Genomic DNA, 23,246 nt, shown 5'->3' on the forward strand with positions numbered 1-23,246 from the left:
TGAACTCCACAAGTTTATTATCCTCCAAAAGGCCAGAACCAGACGTCTTATAAAAGGCACTTCATTTCCCTTGAACTTTAATAAATGCAACTAAACAAAAAAAAAAAAGAACTGGTAAGTGCCAGGGTGAGCTTTAAATTAAATATATTTACAATAAATAAAACATTTATACAGATTTATACAGTGAATCACGCCACTTTTCAGAGAGACGAATAGACTAATATTTCCCAAGGTGCCTCCTGTAACAGTCTTTTTTCTTGTTTTTTTATTTAGTTTTTTTGCTTAGGGCATGTCTACTGCACGAAACACTAAGGAGCGAACGTATGGGCGACAATACTGAACATTTCCCTTTATGCACTGAATACTGTATAGAAAAGCCTCTCATAGCGCTGCTGGTACCTGTGCGTCCCTCGGCGGCAGCGGAGGAGGAAGCGACAGCCGACCTCGCGCCAAGTCTTTTTAGCAGCTCCTCAAACAGGCCCCCCACCCCCCACCCCCACCCCCCACCCGCCCCACCTCAGACGTGCGTGGGGTTGTCCGAGTGCAGCTCGGCCTTGGCCATGTGCAGCACCACGGCGGGCGACTTGTAGTGGCAGTGCGTGCCGCCGCCGCCGCCGCCGCCGCAGGGCTTCCTGCCGCTAGTCCTGTCCGCCAGCTTGCGGCTGCACAGGCCCTGCCAGGTCTGCAGCGTCTTGGAGCTCCACACCCACACGCCGCTGGTGATGCCCACCACCAGCGACATGAAGATCTTCAGCATGAACACGGCCACGGTGGGCACGGACGCCCGCAGCGAGCAGTCGTCGCCGTGGGCGCCCGGCGCGCCGCACTTCGCCTGCAGCCCCCGCAGCTTCCAGTAGTCCATGTTGAGGCGCTCGTAGAAGTAGCACACTATGACGCAGGTGGCCGGCACCGTGTAGAGGATGGAGTAGATGCCGATCTTCACCATGAGCTTCTCCAGCTTCTCCGTGTTGGTGCCCTCCGTCTTCATCACCTTCCGGATGTGGAAGAGGGCCACGAAGCCCGTGAGGATGAAGGAGGTGCCGATGACCAGGTAGCAGGACAGGGGGATGAGGACGAAGCCGGTGAGGGCCCCGGAGTCCATGCTTCCTACATAGCACAGGCCCGTCAGCTCGTCCCCGGCCACCTTCCTCATGGTGAGGATGATGATGGTCTTCAGCGCAGGGATGCCCCACGCAGCCATGTGGAAGTAGTTGCTGTGGGCTTCGATGGCCTCGTGGCCCCACTTCTTCCCCGCCGCCAGGAACCAGGTGAGGGTGAGGATGACCCACCAGATGGAGGAGGCCATGCCAAAGTAGTAGAGGACGAGGAAGACGATGGTGCAGCCGGTGGACTCCAGGCCCTCCTGGATGATGTACAGCTCGCCGTGCTCGCGGTCGCAGGCGATGTTCTCCGCCCCGGCCACCGAGCGGATGATGAAGGCCACCGAGTAGACGTTGTAGCACATGGAGAGGAAGATGATGGGCCGCTCCGGGTACTGGAAGCGGTGCGGCTCCAGGAGGAAGGTGAGCACGGTGAAGGCGGTGGAGACGAAGCACAGGATGGACCACACCGTCATCCAGATGAAGGCGAAGTCCTTGTCCTGCCGGGACCAGAAGACGTCCACGGCCGCAGAGCAGCGCGGCGCGCACGACTGGCTCTTCTCCACGAACTGGAACTTGTCCGGGTTCTCGCAGTGGCCGGCGGCGCCGGGCGAGCGCCCGCCGCCGGCGGCGCCGCCCGGCTGCCGGGGGCGCGGGGGCACGGGGAGCATACCCTCGCCCTTCTTGACCTCGCCGCGGGTCTCGTTCTCCGGGGCCTCCATGCACAGGGCGTTGGGGTCGTTCCTGGTGGGCAGCCTGGAGCAGTCCAGCGAGTCGGGCCAGGTGTAGCTGAACTTCTTCATGATGGGGGCGCACCGCTCCCGCGCCTGCTCGCACATGGGCCGGCAGGCGGGGATGGAGGCCGACACTTTGTCCGTGCACATGGGGGCGTAGAGGGAGCAGAGGAAGAAGCGGAGGTGCACGTCGCAGCCGTACGCCACCAGCGGCGCGAACTCGTTCAGCTTGATGGCAGCCTCGCTCTGGTCGTCGTGGTCCATGAAGTTGGGCATGCGGGTCAGGTTGTAGCCGATCCCCTGGCACATGGGGATCACGATGGGCTCGCACTTGGCCGGTCTGCCGCGCTCCAGGTCGTAGGAGCCGATCTCGAAGCCGGAGCCCGAGGTCGCCAGCAGACACCACAGGAAGATCGCCAGCCTCGGCGGACCCCCGTCCACGGCCATGGCGTGTCGTCGGAGAGCGGCGTTTGTCTTAGCGGAGAGGATCGCGGAAAAGTGCGACTCGCCGGGACGCGGAGCGCCGCTAGATCCCCATGGCGAAGGCGGGTCAGCGGTCCAGAAGACGGGGCTGCGCGCGCGGAGCGGCCGCTCGGCTCTTCGGCGCCGCGGAGAAAGCGCTTAGTCCACGCGAACGGGCGAGGTGGAGGTCCGTCGCTAAAAACGTGACAGTCGGAAACTTCGACCAACGGCGGCGGGAAAAAAATCGGCGAAATCCTCCGGCCGGTCGCAGCGAGGGACCGGGGAGCGAGAGGGCGCGGGCGGGGCGGGGGGGGGGGCTGCGATCAAAGCGGGGCTTTGTGCCGAGGGTGGCGGGTCTGACCGTGGCTCCGTCCGCCTCCGGGCTCCGGCTCTCCGTCCGCTCGGGCTCGACACTGAAGTTTGAGAGCCGCTCAGTGGGACTTCAGTCGGGGAGAGACGCGGAGGAGGGAGGGGGGAGGAAGGGAGGGGGGAGGGCTCCGTGACGCTCACATTTCAGCCGGAGCGCCACCGAAGGAAAATTATCAGACAGATGCGGGAGGACGGTCGAATACTTCAGACATGTCGTCTGTGAACGCCGTCAGACCCCTCGCGACCACTGATGGGAAGACTTTGAAATGAAGACGCAGTGAAAGCAGCCTGTAGCTCGTCCAAGGCAACGTTAAGTTGTAATCAGATGTGCTGCGACTCAGAAATGAAAACCCTGAGGTGATGAACGTACCTAATAAAGTGACCAGGAGCGTCCTACACGTGCACTGAGCTCAGTGTGATACAAAGAAGCCGTGCTACGCAAATAGAATGAGAGCAACGTGAGCACAGCTGTTGAATGTATTGTGTTGGACCGGAGGAATAAACACAACAATGGGGAGTAGAGACTAATGTAAAATGGACATACGTCTGAGCTGGAGATGCTCACAGGAACCATCAAAGCTGCTGAAACGGCTACGATTCTTTATAAAGTGATTATAACAACAACCACGGGAGATACAATAAAAGCCACCGTCCCCCCGGACCCAAAACGAGCAGATCTGACAGTGTTGCTTTGAGTTTCCTCCGTGTCTGTGGAAAATCACACACTCCTCTGGTAACGCGATCGTCCCCGAGGCGCTTTAACCTTGCTGACTCGTAATCACTCTGTCACCATCGCTGCTGGTGTTTTCGTACATTATTATTATATGGGCCTTCATTGAGCCGTGCAGGTCAGCGCTCCGTAGCACCGTGGGTGGAACGGGCCTGGTACAAAGAGGGAGCACAGCCGAGCACAGGGCCATTGTTTCCATCTAGTGGCCGGTTGAGGGGAGTCGCTGCTCCCTCAGCTGTTGCGCTGAGCATTTGGCCTTTCCTGAAATGGGGGTGGAACTGGAGGATTTTGGCCCCTGGCCCTGCGGCGCTGAGCTGGCCGTCACCTGCATACTGGCTCTACTGGAGCTGAGGCCGCTGCGTCTGAGAGCAGCGCTTGTACTGTTTGTGCCGCTGACGGGAACAAATAGGAAATAGTGAGGCAGCGTATTTCACAAAAAGGCCGTTTTTCCCGAAATATGTCGTCGGGCCGACGAGGTGTGAGGATGCTCGAATCCTGCCTCATGAAACGATGCGAGCCGCTTCCTGCAGTACTTATCACATCTGGCGTCAAATTAAGCCGGTGGGAGCGCGGGTGGAAAGACGCCCCACACCCCGAGATGATATCTGACTGTACGTCAGCGCCGAGGCTTTTGGCGAATCAAACAGAAACGCTTTGACCGAAGCTCCATTACCACTCGGCTAAGCCTTTCCACTTTAACATCTTCGAGCTCGCACTTCAAAGACAAGGGGTCCCTTAGTGAGCCCTTAGAAGGCCTCGGATTATTATCAGAGAAGTATCTCTCTCCAAGGTAAGCAGCGCACATCACGATCCATTAGTGTCCAAGTCACAAAGCCTCTAAGGTGGGAGATCGAGCCTCGACCCCAGTTCGGATCATCGCTAATTGACCTTAGCAGCGTAAATGAAAGGGGAGCTAGGAACAATAATCGCCATAAAGCAAATATATATTTAAGCAAAAATGGGTTCATCTCTTGAGTTCACAAATAAAAACACTACATGTCAGGAAGTTTCTGCCCAACCCCCCCGCAACGCCCCCCCTTATTTTGTTACTTTTGGACCGACACTGTTTTGCTCCGTTTCCAGCGACGGGGCCAAGCTAAGCTAACCTGTGGCCGCCGGCAGCGCCGTATTAACCAGTATCGATCAATCTTGCGCAAACTCTGGCAGCGGAGCCGAAGGCCGAGCGGAACCCGGCCTCCTCGCGGCCCCCTTCGCAAACAGCCGATCGGCCGTATTGACTTTGGGTGCGTGGCCTCTGCTGAGGCGACACCCATGAAGAATGGAAGGAACTGCAGCTCTCATTAGCGCAGGAGACGCGGCGTCTGACCGCGGCGTCCCGGGCCCTACAATAGGATACCATTGTGTTTTCATTCCACCTATTTGTGCGATTTCTCCTTGACTTGAATGGAGAACTTGGAGAAAGTAAAGAATACATACGTGCGATAGAGTAGAGTGAGGTGGACCTGTTTTAAGAAGGTCGGTGCTGTTTACTTACACCTCCTGCCGCGCGTCGGGCCCCTTCATGCCTTTGTAATAACCAGCCTCGGCGAAGAACCCCCCCATCTATGATTTCACGCATTCATCAGGCAGCGGCGTGGCGGCGTGCGGGCCTTGTAATTACTGCGCCGTACTCGTTGGTTATCGTATATCAGGCACAAAGCTATAAACATCTCGCGGAGAACAATGGGGGAGCCTCGCCACAGCCTGGCATGACATTACTATCCCAGAGACACAGGCTGTCTGAGATTGTTATGGGTGTAATAGGAGCCACCTCACACTTAAAGCGCTGCATCTGGACGGCGGTCGGCCCTTGACAGGGAGCATAATGGTGAATTGTTGAGGTCCGGATCATGTAATTATGGCTTTGTTCATGTCGCGTAGTAATAACCTGTAATTTGCGCAGCGCTGGGGGGACGAGCAGCCGTAATAGCAGCGAGGTCCCTGTTTGTTTAATTCGAGTCTGGTTAAGCGACGTTTCCAAATCGATGATTTGTTATTGGCTGTAATGAAAGGACAGAGCGCACGAAATGGCTCCCTTTCACTGTTATGCAATTTTATGTCCAGCTATTACTATTACGCACCGAAGGGAACGGCTCTGATTCATCACCTCGGGCCCATCTGCGTTCCTCATCGTCCGGTGTTTTGAAACTGGATAATGTCCTTTACAGTCTGTGGCAGGTAGGATGACACTGGGCCCGAGCGTTCGGTTTTGGTCAGGATGGCGAAAATGAAGCAGCCACATGTTGTTATTTCACCATGAAAAGGTTAAAAACGGAACCAGGTTATTTTTAAATGGCTCACTTCCTTCTGGTGGGCTATTCTGGAATAAAAGTAGACTGAATAACAGTAAACACAAAGGCTCCTCACAGCTGGTAAAGACAAATAACAGTGAGTGGAGGGACGATCACATCACTCGGATTAAACTCATTCTGACTCTATCCTCATTGTTGTATTTCAGACACTTAGATCGCAGGCTTTTCTCTCCTCTTTCCTCTCTGCTGCCTCCAAATCACTTTTGGCCTGTAGGGGACAAAGGTCCATGGGATTTCAGTTCTGCAGCTGAAAAAAAAAAATGGACAAAAGTACAGTGCGTGATCTTCAACGCAGGTAAAGGAACTGTATTCAAAGGCGGCGTGTTGCGAAGCGTGCTACAGCCACAGGATGTTTACCCATACCTCTGACACGTCATGAGGGCCGAACGTCAACAGTCTCTCTGGTTCAGCGGACAGTCACTGGAAATATGCTGCCGACGGAGGCTCGGAATCCTTCTACGAGATCAACGGAGCCTATTAAACATGCGATGTGTTTGTGTACGTCTGCGTACGATCAACACGGCTCAGGGGGGAAGTGGGGTCAGAGGATGTGGAAATAGAAACAGCGTCCGTTTGTCAGTGCCGCGCGGCGAGAGAAAACGCTTCATTGGGCTTTGCCAGAATGTAAATACGAAACACGGGTGAGTGCTGGGGCCGACTGGAGGGCTGTTAGTGGGAGGACTCGGGCTTTGGACGGACTATAAATGGAGCGAGGTGGTGGTGGAGCAAGGTTAAAAGAACAGGCGGCGTCTCTGAGGCCAATTAGCCAGACCGGAGTAAGGGCTGGAGTGAGTGGAGTGTCTATAGGCGCATTCTACTACACCTGCAGGGCACCCAGCTGATGTTTGCCCCCGTTTTCAGTCTGCTGGGAGGAATTTCTAAATGAATCATGCAGATGTAGAAGCGGTGCCAGTCGTCCGGCCTCTCGCCTCCCAAAAGCGCGTGGATTGGAGTATTTTGCCATATTTACGCCTATTTACTTCCATTACTCGAAGCTAAATGTTAATTAACTCCAGTCACACGTTGTTTTCATTCTAAACAGTGTAATGTTGTGTATCTTCAAGACTCTCCATGCAGCACAGGTTCACCCCCCCCTCACTTTTCTCACTCCTTTCCTTCCCTTCTCCATTGGAAAACTAATAAAATTCTTAAGGGCACATTGCTCGCTATTCTTTTAAAAAGGGAACTAAATAAATAAATGGAGGGGATTATTCCTCACAGCCGCGCCGTCCTGAGGCCGCATCTAAGAAGCCGCCGCCGCCGCCGCAGAGGCCAGTCCGTCGCAATCTCACACTCGCCTTTAAATCAATCACATGTCAGGGCTGTGAATTCCAGCCCAATAAGCTCAATTAACACCAAAATACTCTGAATCTGTGCCCTTCTGCTGCCCGTCACCACCTCCTGGGAGAGGCCTCTCACATCGCAGCACATGAGAGGACGCCGCCGGCCCTGACCCACCGCGGCTCCCCGCCCCTATCAAGCTATAGTCGCATAACTCCTGCCTGCACTCGCACACAAACAGCTCGGTGCCTATTTATACATCACATCCTGGCAACGCACATGGGAAAACAAGTCCGCTCTATCAGTGTCCGCTCCGTCCCTGTCTGATGTCAGACATGAGATAGCTGCTCACGGCTGCTTTCGATGGCTGCAGATACCAAAAGCAGCTTCATCACGCTTCTGGCAGCACGCGGCATTTGTTGACGCTCCCTGCCGTCATTCTTGCGCGTGTGATCGTCTGCAGTGTCGTGTTATCAAACCATTATCAGCGCAAGAGAGTTGAAGGGTTTTTGAACCGCCGGAATCCTTTATTTGGATTCCGATTCGACCGATGCCTCGACGAAACGCAGGCTTCACGGCACAAATAGACGGCGCGGGGTGATAAACGTGATGTTTATCATACAGTACATACACACATCAACAAACAGGTTGATTCACCCAGAACCAAAAGGACCAGACAATTAAAATGCTCAGTGAAGGTTTATTAATGGTTATTGACACATATGCTCCACAACCACAAGACTGAAAATCAAGTCGAACAAAAAACACTGTAGGAATATAATGTACTATTAGTAATTATTTATTTTGGTCAATGTTGGCTCATGAATAAAGACAAGAAGCACTTGCTGTAACTCCAACCCGGAGGCCCGAATCCGGCTCCGGAACCTTTACTGCACATTATCCATCTCCACTTTTCTCCCTCTGTGATAAGAGAAAAAGGATGTTTGACTCTGAAAGAGACCGAACCTGTAAACCTTTCTAAGAATTGTGGCATGCGGCTACTTTCATTCTGCAGCAGATCAGCGTTAGCACCTTTTCCACCCAAACTTTTCCGCTTCCCTTTTGTTTTCCGGCGCTCTGCTCGGCCGCTCCTTGTGTTTACATCACTTTTCCCCTGTTACACGTACACCTTTAGTGCCATAATGGAAAAAGAACGTTGCTTGTAACTGACTCACACTATAAAAGTCCCACTGTGACTGTGTTATGAGCCTAACGTGTTTTTTTTATCTTTGCCTGGATTAAAACTCTTATTATTCTTTCCTCTTTGACACCACAGGACCAAAGTGAACACGTTATCAGTGGATGGTGTTAACTGTCGGGTCCGACTGTGTGTGATCAACCCCAGGTCTGCGGCCCAGCGTGGTGCCTCCTGTCTTATCATGATTGCACCTTTATCACTGTTTTCTTACTGGGACAGGCCTCCAACACGGCACCAGGAAGTTCGAGCCACGGTTTAAAGCAACCCAAGTATCATCGCCCGACGGGAGCCAAAACACTAGACGCTCACATTTAAGAGCAATTTGGTTTCCTCCATTCACTCCGGCACTGCGTTTAATCTATCTGAGCCTCTTTAATCTCATTAATCTGCAGATCCCCTTTCTCAGGGACGGTCTGTTGGGAACGACGACATGTGCAGGCCAGAGAATCGTAATTCATACGTTAGCACATGGCGACTCACCCCGCGCTGCAGCCAAGTGTGTAGATCCGTGTGCAGTGAGCTGAGAGGGTGTAAGGTTTGTTATAAGTACCCCCCCCACCACCACCAACATTCACCACGCGGGTCAACCCTATTACAGCTAAAGAGAGAGGGAGAGAATTATGACAATAATGATGATGGAGCACAAATACCTCCAGCCATTTGCCAGGTTTTCGGATTGGCCATTTCAATTACGTGCTGTCAGCCGGACAGAGGGGGGGGGGCATACGGAGCGAACGGGAGACGGAGCACATGCCGGAGAGAGTGCGAGTGACACATGCTGCACAGAGTGAGTGAGAGGGGACACATGGTGGGCTGGAAAGAAGGCGAGCACACACGGGGGGAGAAAGCTGGCAGCGCCGGGGGAGCCGGGATGCTGGGGGTGGGGTCAGATGGAAAGTGAGACCATTTAGAGGACAAGCACAGGGATATCAACTATCTTTGACCCTCCATCGCCTTCTAAAATACCCCCCTTCCCTCCCCCGTCTGCCCACCCTGAAAGCCTCAGCGCTGGAACGGTGCGTCAAACGGGTCCTATTTATAACCTGTGGATGGATGAGGGAATCAGGTGGACTCTCCTCTGGAAGGAGTCCACGTCTGAAGGGTGTGTGTGTGTGTGTGTGTGTGTGTGTGTGTGTGTGTGTGTGTGTGTGTGTGTGTGTGTGTGTGTGTGTGTGTGTGTGTGTGTGTGCGTGTGTGTGTGTGTGCGTGTGTGTGTGGATTGCTGCGATCTTGGCATAAGCACATTCGCTCCAGTGAATGTACACAGGAATGTGTCCCATGACTTACTGGAGCGCTGCGCTAATGTGTTGTTGCTGCTCCTCTTTAACTTGTTTTGCTCTCCCCGTTTGTTGGAGAATCCCTCCTCTCTTGCGCTTCCTCGATTCCTCCTGTTGTTCTTGAAGGAGCGCTTCCTCGTCCAAACAATGGCTGGTCTCATAATTGTCAAAATAAGACAATTCTGTATTTTGTGATGTAAGTCTGTATAATAAAACAACTGTCCAGATCTCATTTCTTGTCTCTGTTCCATAATGTCGGTGGCAGCAGCTGCATGAACAGCAGTCTGACCGCTCAGGCCCAGGATGAAGCACTGTATGTGACAACAGAGGCCAAAAACCCTGAAAAATGTAAATAGAGATGATATAAAAAGACACGAAGCGGCCAGAGAGTCAGTCTGTCGTCTAAAAGCTGTCAAACACAGGTCAGCTGTTCACAAGGAGACAACAGGAAAGTAATGAATGAGTGATGAGTCAAACATGGACGTCAAATAATTTGGCAGGTTTGCATGTTTTAGTCAACATGCAGAGGATTTGTTTTGTTTTACGTCTTTAGCTTGAGCTATTTTCCAAACACTATACATCCGCTGCCTCCTCAGCAGCTCCTGATCAGCTGTGGGGTTTGCCCAGGAGGCTGAGGTGTAAGGGGCTAAACTTGTGCTAACAGTGCAGCTAATAGGCTCATCCATCACACAGGAAATGAGACAGGCTCTCTCTCTCTCTCTCTCTCTCTCTCTCTCTCTCTCTCTCTCGCTCTCTCTTTCTCTCTCTCTCTCTCTCTCTCGCTCGCTCTCTCTCTCTCTCTCTCTCTCTCCTGTCCAGGCTCAGCCCCACTCTCAGTCCAGACACGCTCCGCTCGCACACACGACGGGGAAGTTCTCTGCTAGGATCCCCGGTCTTTATTATTCCAAGTGAACAAGAGGGGCCTTCATAGTGAATGTAATTTATCCAGTGTCTCATTTCGGAATAAAAAAAGCTCCCCAACTGAAGTGAAAGGAGTGTGAAGGTCGTTGTGGTTGTAAAACCTCCTAACCACAGACCTCAGCAGCCGAGGCCAGAGGGTCATGAGGAGACCCATTCAGCCCTGGCTCTGTTTTGACACGAGTAAAAGCACAGACCCATCAGTAGGAACATTTACAAATTCTTGCATTCCTGTGCTTTTCTCAATAACTGCCTGTAGATCCAGCGGGTAAAGTCACAGACGCTCTCATAGCAGCATTAGCAGCTCCTCACAGAGGATGATGCTAACGATTTGAGTGGATCACTGGAACCTGTGGTGCCAGAGGACGTTTACAGCCTCACATGAAAACACAGAGATGAGGCCCAACTAGTGAACTTAAAGTCTGATCATTTAAATCAACATGCTGGTTCTCCAGACGATGGTCTCTCCCTTCTGCACCTGGAAGACGCTTCGCAGAACACCAGCAAAGATGAGTCAGTCCCTCCGGTCAGATCTGTGATAAACTCTGTGTTACTCAGTGTTGTCATTTAAGTCGAGGAGTACGTTGACTGGTGACGTTTACAGGCTAATATTCTGGTATTGGCCATCATCACAACTGGTCTGGGTGGTTCCTGTGGGAGCTGTCCCACCTTTCCCAGCTTCACATGACGTGAAGTCAGGATTACACAAAATACACTTTAGAGTGTATAGCATAAAATATTTGTTAACATTTCTATGCACACACACACACACACACACACACACACACACACACACACACACACACACACACACACACACACACACACACACACACACACACACACACACGCATGCACACACACTACTTCTGTTGGTAAAGGCCGTCTTTGACTCCATCCAAAGTGCTGCTGTACCAGGAGAGGCAGGAAAATCATAAAAGGCAGCAGGTTTGTAAATGACTGTCATTGAAAGACTTTCCTTCTCCGTCTCTCTCCCCATGTCTCCGTTCACCTCTCCTCCCGCCAGCCCCGCAGTCTCCGAGCCCTTCCTGCTTCCACCAGCAGCAATGGGGGCTTTCTCTTGTTTCCTGGTGCTGGCGCTGCTGGATAAACACACAAGCTCCCCCTCATATAAAGGCTCAATTCTTCTCCATCATGTTTTAAATATGGATACAAAGAGAAACTTGTATGATAATTTCTGGCATATGGCGGTGGGGGTCAGCGGGCGGTGTGTGTGTATGGGGGGGGGGCAGGCGAGACAGAGTTCTGCCTTGTTCTGATCCTTGTTTGAGATTTGGAGGTTTTTGTTCAATGCAAGACCAGACCAGCGCCGTCTGACACCGTGCGTGAACGAGCGTGCCCGAAAACGCGCGGCTCCACCCCGATACCGCGATAAGCGACGGCACAGAGCGGGCCTGTCGTGGAACCCGGGTGCCACGTGGAAGCGCACGGCGCGACCCGAGCGTAAACACAGGCCTAGTTGCAAAACTCCAAACGAGGGCGACTCCTTCGCGCCGCCATCGCTCGTCTTCGGTTTCGCGATGGAGTAATGGAAATGCAGACAGAACCTGGCTCCTCGGCCGGAACATGCCGCAGATGACACAGATACGCGGGATGATGCCGACGGCCCGGTGATGGCCTTCAGATCGCCTTACTGCCCCCGTGCCAACGGCAGCACAGCCAGGAAGGATCCACAGGAGCCCCGGCAGGCTCCAGTAATACAGACGAGTCTTCATTACTACATTACAGTGTTCAGAATGACTTAAAAAGCGCTAACTGGTGCTCACGCTGTTAACCAGTCATGTGAAATCCATCAAAACTACAACTCTTAATAATAAATAGTCAGCCTTGTGTTTTAACCCTGCCTCTCGCCTACTGACAGCTGGGATCGGCCTCCACATCCCCGTGACCCCTGTTAGAAGTGTTTGGGATAATATGTGGCTGGTTTGAGAGCATTTATTAGTCACATTAGTAAAAAACTCATGATTCTACATAACTCAGTCAAGGTCACAGAGAGATTGTGGTTATGGCGGAGTCGGCTGTGAAGGTCAACGGAGCTCCTCGCTCCACTTACATGTTACATGAAGGGCTCTAATAAATGATTGGCGTCGCACATGGTTTATGAGGAGCATTAATATCCTCCACGGGTGCGATCCGTGGCATTGGGGGCCGAACAGACTTGGAAGGAGCCGAGCTCGCGCAACAGAGGGCTGTTGTGTTTCGCACACGTGTGCAGGAGTCGGGCAACATGTGTAATGTACCGTGACAGGTTGGAAACTGCAGGGTGGATGTCGGAGCGCGGACGCCCACTAACGCGGTGAAGGAGATCGAAGGATGTGATTTTATCAGTGATAAAATAGCAGCGGCTCAACAGTGCATCTTAATGTGTGACGCCTATAATAACTGGCAGCTCAGTGCACACGCAAGAAAGTGGCAGGAATTCACCAGCTCAGGACTAATATAAAAGCCAAGTTCTTTTGTCATCAGCCCAAAGGCCCATTTGATATTTTAATCCAATCTTACTTTTCCCCTGTGTAAGATGAAAACTAGAACGTTATGGAAAAACAACATTTGGCTGAGTCCATTGACTCGTTGTTGCCTCGCTTCCATTAGAGTCCAGTCAGTCAGCTCCTATCACTGTAGAGCTCCAAGCTGATCCACTGGTTGGAAATGGGAGCTGGTCGCACCTTTTTACTGTGTTTGTGTGTGTGTGTGTGTGTGTGTGTGTGTGTGTGTGTGTGTGTGTGTGTGTGTGTGTGTGTTGCCCTTACGTAATGCTGGGGGGCACGAGGAGGCTGCAGGGAGGATGATGTGAGATAAAGCGCCCCTATGCCAAGATGCACACCAGGAAACTGATCTGAGAGATAATAAAGAACTAAAACACGAGTTGGTAACTCTGACTCATAACAACCGCTCCAGTGCAGCGGGCTAGAAAGGAAGACCTTGAATGAATCTGACATGTGGAGGAGTGAGCGATATGGTCAGGGAGAAGGCAGACAAGGCCTTTAGTGTTTCCAACTAGAGCTGTCAAGAAGGGTTTGCTGCCTGCTTGGCAGTGGGGGCAGCGTGCACACGTGTTCACGTCCAGGCGTTCTTGTTTTTTTTTTATTTGAGTCATGTTTGCAGTTGCTTTGTTCATAACCTTCTCAAAAAAGTGGTCTTATCTTGAAAGAATAATTCTCCACCCGACCACCAGACGCTCCGGACCTGGGCTCCACGATTTGCCAATTAGCAAACGAGCGCAGGTCCCTGTACTAATAATCCAAGATGGCGCCTGCAGAAGTCAGGGATTGAGAGAAACATTGGTAACGTATGCGGATTTCAGGCGAACGGCGCTGCGCGGTCGAAGGCAGCATTTTTCACATGGCAGGGAGTGTGCAGCGATGAGTAAGAGCTGAATCGGTGCATATAAGGTGAAGTTATGTTTGAGCTTGTCTCCAGGCCTCCGTCCAGCAGCCCGCTCCACTCCGCTTCTCTCGGGTGATGGAGCGCGTGTGAGTCATGGAGCGCGTTCGCTGACAGGAGGGCTTTAGCTTCCTTCACTGTCGTTTCCCTTTCCTGCTGATTTACAGCCATTGTCTGAACGGTTTGGCCTCCGGTCTGAGAGAAGCACGATGAAGACTAATGATGAAGGCTAATAAAGCTCCAACATGTCGGAGTACGGAGCGGACGTCCTTAAATATGCTTTTTATTTCTCAATAAATCACATTATTTAAGGCTTATTGAGCTCATCATCATCCCAATTCAATTACATTTCAATATATATGTTGAATATGTAAATATGTGTTAGTCATTATTTCTAATCTAGTTGAACAGACACACTTTTTCAGTGGGGATATGGAACTTTTAATAAGGAGCTTGTTCATACAGACGGACAAACAGCCCATTAGGGTTTGATTCTTTTCCTTTGTATTTAAAATACGTACTTCACCTACAGTAGAATATTACAGTTTCAGGTTTGTCAGTTTCAACTTAATTTGTAATTAGCTTCAGCTGCCTTTAGTTTTATTGCAAGAGTTCTTTCATTTTTATGTCAAACGCCCCTTTCATTGTTTCATCCACTGTGTGTAGATAACTGTGTATTAGTGGGGGACCTTGTATCTGTTGAGCACATTCCACTTTGTTTTCCACGCGCCAGCTCTTCAGAGCGACTTGTTCTTTCCTGTCACAACGCTGTGTAACCGTGTATCGCACGGCGCTGCAGACGGACTCGCCTCGCTGCCGCCCGCTGTGACTTCCCTCGGCCCACGGCTCACCAGGTCTCACAGAGGTCAGGGCCCTTCATGCTGCTGGACCCGGATGGTGGACCCGTCTCCTGGTTCCTCCTGGTGTGAGGGACGCTCACCCTCCAGACTAATGCATTGTTGTGCATTCAAACCATCTTTTTTCCCGCACTGCACCATCATGTTTTATCAGAATGAGCTAACTCTGTCTTGGGTCCTCGTGTGACCAAGTGAGACCTCTGCAGCACATGCGCGCAGCATTGTCACGAAGAGTATTTGCAAGGGATTACCTCGATGATCTGTGATAAAGTGCTCAACTGTTTTCCACACGCTGCTCCCATGGCCACAAGGGCATTAGAGACGGACACAAACAGAGACAGCGGGAGGAACGGGGGAGGGAGACAGGAATAGTAAACCAGATAGACGGACACGGAGACAAAGAGCGACGGGGGAAACGGAGGAAGACAGGAGGCCGAGCAGAGGGAGAAGCACTGTAAGCAGCGGCCGAAGTGACAGACTGTGAGTATGAGATGGCAGAGAGAGAGAGAGGGAGAGAGAGAGGGGGGGGGGGGGGGGGGGGGGGGATAAAGAGAGGGGAACAAAGAGCATATTGTCAGTGCTAGGCGCTAATCGTCTCCTCTTAGGCTGCCAGAGACAACAGGTGAGAGCAGTTTGACTCCCTGCAGGCTCCATGAAGCTTTCAGTGTGTGTGTGTGTGTGTGTGTGTGTGTGTGTGTGTGTGTGTGTGTGTGCATGTGTGCGCTCAGCGACCAGGGGGGAACTCTGTCAATGCCAACTTAAACGGCAAATGAAGAGTGAGGGCCGCACCATCAAAGAGACCTATTCAGACATGCCAGGACCTCGGCCGAATGGACATGCGTGTGTGTGTGTGTGTGTGTGTGTGTGTGTGTGTGTGTGTGTGTGTGTGTGTGTGTGTGTGTAAGAGCACACTGTATGCTGTATGTACACTACTGTGTGTACGTGGCCTTCTCCATTGAAGCCATTCCACATACATGCACATCTTCCAGGAAACGCTCCACATCCAGTAATAATAGAGCGCGTGTGACCAACGCAACAACAAAAGGACGCTTTGATGTTTATGCACGTGGGCTTAATACAGTATGTGCTCCGAGTGTGACAATGCATGTGACTCTGAGCAGCTGTTTAAAAAAACTCTCACCTAAGGAAGCTGGACGTGACTGCGGAGTCAAACCGCAGAGGCTGGAGCGGAGGAGGGAGCTTTAGCTGGAATGACTTTGAGAAATGCACTGATCTCAGTTATAAAAGGAAAGAATAACGTGAAATCAGAGGTCACTCAGATAATCTGAGCGAGAGTTTCCGTCAGACCGTTCTCACATCACTCCACCCCACATCTGGGAGCCGTGTGTCCACGGGAGCCCGCATCCTCATGACCGTCACAAGCCCGGGTCCGGCCGTCGACGCATGTGAGCAAAAAACGTCATTCACCGAAGATAAAAATAAGCGTGGTCGAGTTACAGCGCGGAGTTTTTAGATTTGAGGCGTGTTAGCACTGAAAGCAATTCTCAGCGCGAGTTATGGCCTCCGCTGCCGGACCGGCAATCTGAGCTGCGCAGGACTGGAGATGCCGAGGGACGGCCCAGAACAAGAAAGGGCCGAAAGTAGGGCTCCCAGAATTAGCCCGTCCGTCGCAACGCGAAGTGGTACCTCTGAAGATGCGGCTGCGGAGATTTTCCATGTGGGAATCATCACGGCGTCTTCCTCTTCTCTCAGGTCCACGGGGATCGAGGCACGTTGGGAGAGAAAATGCCCAGTGTCTCATTGGATGTTGAAGCTTTGCAGCATCTATAAAAAAAAAGCTCAACTCCATCTTCAGCTGTGTATTAATCACACAAGCCGATTGAAATGGCTTTTATTCACGGCCTATGAATCCATAAACACGAGCCCTCACACTCACTGAGATCCTGCTCAATATGAACAGTCATGAATGAAAACAGTGCGTCTGTTTAGGAGTCGGGGCCTTTTTTGGCAAAGCCCAGAAACCACCGCTTCCTGCTACGCTGGAACCTGATGAGTCATGAAGTGAGGAGTACCTGAGGAAACAGCGCGTTACACTGAACAGACTTGACCTTTGTCTTTCAACAAAGCAGCAAGTTTACACACACCAAAGTCTTTTTCTTTATTAGAGAAACAGAATCCGTCAGCAGCTGTGTATCAACACGCCCCAGATGTTACAGGACGGTGTCATGGAAGCGAATTTAATGAGGCGCACACACACAAAGTGATACTGAGAGCTCGAAACACAGTGACAGACTGGAAGAGGCAGGTTAGTGAGTCTGGGAACACACACTCCAAGAGCAGAGAGGGGCTTGGAGCGAGTCCAGGCTGCCTCCTGTGCCAAATGTCAGTCATATTACACCGCTAACAAAGAATGCAATAAGTACCAGCTAATTAAATCAAAGTGGAGACCCTCTCAGAGGCGGAGGCCATCTCACAGCTTAGATTTCTGATTTGTGTCACCATTATCCAACACTTTGTGCTTGATTGCTTGTGCGCACACACACACACACACACACACACACACACACACACACACACACACACACACACACACACACACACACACACACACACACACACACACACACATACTGAAACCACCTCTGCGGCAGCATGTTGTACTGCAATTAAAGTACATTAACACATGCAGCGCAACTGTTTTTCCCCTCACGGTTCAGGATGGGGGCCGGTTGTAAAGTGTTTCCCTGATACAGTATTCCACATCATTATGTCCCTCCAAGCTTCGTTTGATGTGCTGATCTTCAATCGCCCTGCAGTGGAGGGGCGAGGGACATCAGAAAGCTTTGCTCTCCAGCCAACTCGGGTTTCAGGATGCTGTGACTTTTTGAACTTTAAGCTGTTTCCTCTGGATTTTCGACTTGTGGGAAAGAACTTAATTTCTGGCGACAGGTGACCGGAGAGATGTGACAAAGTGCTGATGGGCGGAATTAAGTTAAGGCAAAGATAGAAGCTTGGCCTGGTGTAATACCGTACTGAGGTCTGGCTTCAGGTCAATTCATGCAGATGTAAGTGTTTAAATAATAAATGATTCTCATTATGAGTTGTGCAGTATGTTGTGTTTGACCATAATTTGCATTGTTAGGAAACATGAGGTTTAATGACACAGACAGATGAAGGACGAGGCCTTAAAAGAATATTTACAAGGGTGTGTGTGTGTGTGTGTGTGTGTGTGTGTGTGTGTGTGTGTGTGTGTGTGTGTGTGTGTGTGTGTGTGTGTGTGTGTGTGATCTATCCATGACGTTGTCCAGCCTCTGGCAGGGGAAGGGGTCTGAGGTCTGGGCACCATGGAAACTGCCCACTGGGCCTCAGTGGGGAAGGAACATCATGCAAACACGCTCTGTTTCTGTTGGACGCATCTGCAGGAATTCACTTATTTGTGGAAATGTAAAGAATTCCAGCAATGACTCTCACAAAAGCGGAGCATTAGCCAAAACTAAAGACTTCCTGAGCAACAGTGGGGTCACGGCTGTAACTCAGCGAGGCTCTCTACTCCGATCTGATTCTGGACTTTAAATGGCTACGCTGCTGTAGAAGCAGGAATATTGCTGGTCCTCCTTCACTCCCTCACGGCTGCCTCTCGCTTCCCGCAGACAATGGCCTCTCTGTCTTGACTGTTTAACCACTCTATCACCTGTACTAAACACTCACACACACACACCCTTGTGCACACGGGTATACATGTACACGCACACAAATCAGTGCCACTTTCAGTTTTACATCCATCAAAACACACACACGCAGACACGCACACTCACTCACTCCCTCAAAAAAAAGGGACAAACCCGCTCTATGAGTGGTGTGATAGCATCCTGAGGATGCCAGGGCAGAGCTGAAGTGTGCCACATGCCTTTGATGTGAATCCAGAGCATGGCCATGTAACAAATGCAGATACCAAATTACACCCTGTCCCGCTTTGATCTCCAAAACCCCACGCCTGCCTCAACAGAGGTAATAAGATTGCATGTGTGTGTGTGTGTGTGTGTGTGTGTGTGTGTGTGTAACTATATCACTTGAAATGTGCGGCTTGTAAACGTCACGGCCTGCACAATCAGCTGTTTTGCAAGTGTGTAAATATGCAAAACTGTGTATGCATGTGTGTGTGTGTGTGTGTGTGTGTGTGTGTGTGTACTGGAGAGCTGCAGGGAACTAGACCCTGGCAGAGGGTTGTAGACGCCTGGTAGAAGCGTGTTCCTGGAGCCCCTCTGCTGACTCGGCCTTGTCGTCACGTCGTCCACAGTGGACTCCCCACTCTGCTTTTCACGGCCGACGATGATCGCGTTGCGTCTTGGATTTCCATCCCAACCACCCTCTAATCTCACCACAGTCGAGTGTAAGCGGAACCACTTCTGGGCGCTGGAAGGTCACCCCCTCCCAGGAATTATCACAACACATGTTTATGTGTCCCACATTAAACGTGTCTGAGGTTTGGAAGTAACAGACTGAGTGACGGATGAGAAAGCGACATTATACTGCAATCACAAATCTACTGTGGTTACTAATTGGTTTTAAAGAGACAAGCGTTCTATTCGTTCTCAGACTGAGCCTGACTGTTGACATGGATGATGACGGACAATTTAATCAGTCTTAAAAGAAGCAACAAGAGGATAATAAAAAAGCTCCATTGTTTGTAACCATCAATCTTCACTTCCTTTACTCTGGAAGTTCATGTTAACAGAAATCATCACACAATATTCACTTCGTCATGTCTTAAAATGCCAGCTCTCTTAAACATTCCATTAAATAAGAGTGCAAAATATGGCAAATCATATTTTAATGCATGGAGCAAGAATAGAGCAAAAAACATTCACTTCGATTAAAAAATAATGCACAGAAAATATTGGCATGTTTTTGTGGTGTCAGTGGAGAGCTTTAAAAATCTACTGGCAATATGAGAATTACACGCTGATGAAGACTAAACAGAACACGCTGTGTCGCTGATTGTTGCTACGTTGCCTGTGTGTCTCCTGCTAAGGCTCCGGTTGGCTTGTAAACACCAAGCGGGGGGGGGGGCGGCATTGCCTCGTTAATGCCACAACGTTTAGGTAAACATGTCTTAACGGAAAAACTGCTTTAAATAGGACAATTTGTCCGCCTGCGTGCCCTCGTTAAAGTCATCCAGTGCTTGTAAATAGTCCCAGGGCTGCGCCGGGGGAGGCGGCGGAGGGGGGCGCCGCTGGAGGCCGAGCGGAGCCGAGCGGAGCCGAGCGAAGCCGAGCGGAGCCGAGCGGCCTTCGCGGGCGTCTGGCGGCACTTAGTGGCGAACGCCTGCAACAGCCGACGTCCGCTTTCGTTTGCGAGCGAACTGCGACTCGGGCAGGTGATGAGGCAGCGTCATTAAAGGGCATTAGTGCATTTTCAAGTACCGGCGGGGAAAGTGGTCGTCATGGCAACGACATGGGCCGATCACAGGATCCCACACATGCTGGACTGCAGCACGGCGCCGGAGCCGCGTCCGTTGAGCTCGTCGAACACGCCGCTGTCAATCATCTCCTTCTGCCAGCGGATGGGGACGGCGCCCGTGCTGAACTCCGCGAAGAACCTCTCGTCTTTGGCGTCGAGCTCGACCTGCTGCACCTCGGACGCGTCCCGCACCTCCTCCACGTCCTTGGCGTACACGATGTCGGCCTTTGGCACCCAGGGGGCCGGAACCAGCCCCGCCTCCAGGTGGTGGAAGTTGATGTCGCTGAAGAACGCGTGGTTCCGTGGGTCTCCGCCGCCAGAACTGAAAGGAGCGTTGAAAAGCACAATGAAGTCAACGGTGAACACTTCGGAGTCTTGTGCTGTTTTGCAGAGACGCCAGTGACGTAATCGCATCTGTCCCGCTTTCTCACCGACACCCCAGGCGACGCTCCACCTTCTTCTTGAGGAAGCGACTGACGATGTCCCTCGTGGGCGCGTCGAAGTGCTTGTGCTCGAACCTGCACTCGTCCTCCAGCGTGCGTCGAGTCACCTCCTCGTGCTGCACCTTCTCGCGCAGGTCTATGAACGGCAGCCGGGCAGCCACCATCTCGTAGATGCTGCAGCCCAGAGCCCACCAGTCCACGGACGTGCGGTAGTACTCCTGCCTCAGGATCTCCGGGGCCATGTAGCCGGTGGTCCCGGCCTGAGGACAGAGCAGAGACCGGCGTGAGCCGCCTCCCTGTGCTTCTGCAGGAAACCTTCAGCGGTTCATTAGAAGAACTCCAGTGAAACCTGCATAAACCCTTCAGGTTGCTCTGCTAAACGGCGTGAGACGTCATTGTTCACCCTGTTTGTCATCTCTAGAAAGCAGCTCAGCCGTGAACTTGCTGACTCATCTTGTTGGGCAGGAGCTTTATCAGGTATTAGTAAAGCAAAGATTAGGCAGGTAGAGCTAACGGGGTCCGGTCCGTTTTGCATACAGAGCTCCACCTGGACTGGGGGAGGAGGCCGGGCACCTTTTAATGACATTAGATGGGGTCAAACGCCGTTCAGGCCTCGTTTCTGGAAACAATGAGGCATGATTGACACCACTGGTCCCAACTATCTGTGTGGACGTGATTCTGAACCGATACAGACCCAACCCATTAAGGCTTTTCAGAGTTCACTGCATTACAAGAACTGGGGGTTAATCTAGGCCAAGGTCACTACACCAACCTTCTGGCAGATCATTTTACCCTTTGGCAGTTCCAAGGCCAGGCCGAAGTCCGACAGGCGGCAGTGGCCTTTGCCGTCGATCAGAACGTTCTCGGGCTTCATGTCCCGGTACACGATGTCCATGGAGTGCAGGTGGAGTATCCCAGTGATGATCTGGGCCGTGTAGTAGACCACGCGCTCCATGCAGATACCCCGCCGTCCCAGCTCGTAGATGTGGAACCTGAGGTCTCCTCCGTTCATGAGGTCCATGACCAGGCACAGGTGGGTCTTGTTGTCGTAGGCGTACGCCAGGTTCACCACGAACAGGCTGTTGACCTTCTCCAGGATCTGCTTCTCCAGCAGCGCCAGCTTCTCGCCCCGTTTCACCTTCAGCCGCCTCTTATCCAGCTTCTTGCAGGCGTACATGTGGCCCGTGTGTTTCACCTGCACCGCACACACCTGCCACACGGAACCACACTTTATCATCATATTGCAGTTCTATTTATTGGTTTTATATTTCCTTCCTACCTCTCCAAAGCCTCCTTTTCCCAGCGTCCTAAACATATAGAAGTACTTGTCGCTGATCTTCTGCCTCTCGAACTCCTTCCACTGCAGGAACCTGTAAAAGAAGGGGCTGCTCAGGTAGTCGGAGAACGGTTTCCCCTTCAGGAAATCCCTCGTGGCCTCTCTCATCTGCTCCATCATCACGTCATTAAAATTCATATCTGGCGAAGTCCTGCGCCTGTCGGCATCCTGTCCCGTAAGGTAGGAAAGGTAACTCTTGGACTGGGGCTGACAGAACTTGTCCAGGATGCTCCGTTTGACCTTCTCCCTGGTTTCGTCCGCGGCAAAGCTCCAGCTGTTCAGCTCCTCCAGGAACTCCGCGGTGGCAGCACACTGCGGGTCTGAGGCCAGGAGGAACTGTTGGAACAGCTTCCTCCCAATAGGCTGCTGCTCGCAGAGCGACTCGAACGTGTCGCCCAGCGCCTCCCGCACCGTGGAGGAGTTCTTGGGTACGGGCAGCGTCTGCGAGAGCCTCTGCTTCCTCAGCTCCTCGCGATCAATCCCCTGAACCTTCAGGAAGGCTGTGTTGACCACCAGGCTGTCCAGTGGCAGAAGGTCAGCCATGTTGGATGTCCCCTTTAGCACACCCACAGGCAGCTGAAACTGAAACACCTAACCCCATCGTCAGGTTACAGGCACGGCTCAGTCCCGCGGACATCGTCCACATCTACTACGCCTCTCTGAGCAATGAAAGCTCCGTCCTCAGGGATTTGTCAGTGGCTAAGTGTCTTTGAAAACTCATTAGTAGACAGCTCTGGGCGAAAGCAACTTATGTGGTTTGTACTTAAGAGGCTTTAGGCTGGTGTATTTATAGGTGATGCAAAAAGCCTGTGTGGTGACCATGCTGCCAGTTTGACAGGGTGGCACATACTGGCCTCAACAGCTTATGACGGACGACTGCTTGAGATAAAGTGGCCAGTGAGAGGTTATGCTGAGCCCAATGCAATGGAATAAACATTTTATGGTTTATTGTGGGAGAATGATTTACTTATATTTCACTTTTAATCAGCAACATCAGATCGTGGCAGATATTTGCCACATTCTAAGTGTAGATGATTACGATAATGACCAGCCCTAGAATGGATGGTATTAAGCATCGGAAGGCAGCCAGCTGAGTATACGTATCCCAGCTTACTTGATGAGAAACGTGTCACTGTCAAATCACCACCAGACAACCGTCCACTCACATACACATAGAATTTAAATTCACCAGTCCTTCAACAAGGTGGCCTGTCAGTGCTTTTCAGCTTCAAACTGGAACAAAGCCAAGCTTACATACAGGTATAACATGTACTAATGGTGATGCGGTTACCATGCATGCCTCCCAGATAGTTCACTTTGACTGCCAAGGTACTTAAGCAGGAAGGTGATCTAAGGGTACGAGTCTGTCCATTAATTAGTTCCATGACTAGAAAGTATTGAAA

The 23,246-nt window shown here is 51.6% G+C and overlaps 2 protein-coding genes and 1 long non-coding RNA gene across 3 annotated transcripts; 1 reads left to right on the forward strand and 2 right to left on the reverse strand.

Annotated features, from left to right (window-relative positions):
- On the reverse strand, positions 1-2,706 carry fzd9b (frizzled class receptor 9b). Its single transcript, XM_055514115.1, has one exon. The coding sequence runs from the start codon at positions 2,279-2,281 to the stop codon at positions 518-520; it is 1,764 nt and encodes a 587-aa protein (XP_055370090.1). The 5' UTR covers positions 2,282-2,706; the 3' UTR covers positions 1-517.
- A 16,712-nt stretch (positions 2,707-19,418) lies between these two features.
- Positions 19,419-22,386, reverse strand: grk7b (G protein-coupled receptor kinase 7b). Its single transcript, XM_029171901.3, has 4 exons — positions 21,787-22,386; positions 21,280-21,717; positions 20,496-20,767; positions 19,419-20,386 (listed from the first exon to the last, which is right to left on the reverse strand). The coding sequence occupies exons 1-4, from the start codon at positions 22,384-22,386 to the stop codon at positions 20,068-20,070; spliced, it is 1,629 nt and encodes a 542-aa protein (XP_029027734.1). The 3' UTR covers positions 19,419-20,067.
- LOC129605083 (uncharacterized) lies at positions 21,403-22,789 on the forward strand. The gene is made up of 2 exons (XR_008696581.1): positions 21,403-21,540; positions 21,874-22,789. It is a non-coding gene; the product is annotated as an uncharacterized LOC129605083 (long non-coding RNA).
- The last annotated feature ends 457 nt before the right edge of the window (positions 22,790-23,246 follow it).

This window comes from Betta splendens, chromosome 13 (assembly GCF_900634795.4).
Source record: "Betta splendens chromosome 13, fBetSpl5.4, whole genome shotgun sequence".
Classification (NCBI taxonomy): Eukaryota; Metazoa; Chordata; class Actinopteri; order Anabantiformes; family Osphronemidae; genus Betta; species Betta splendens.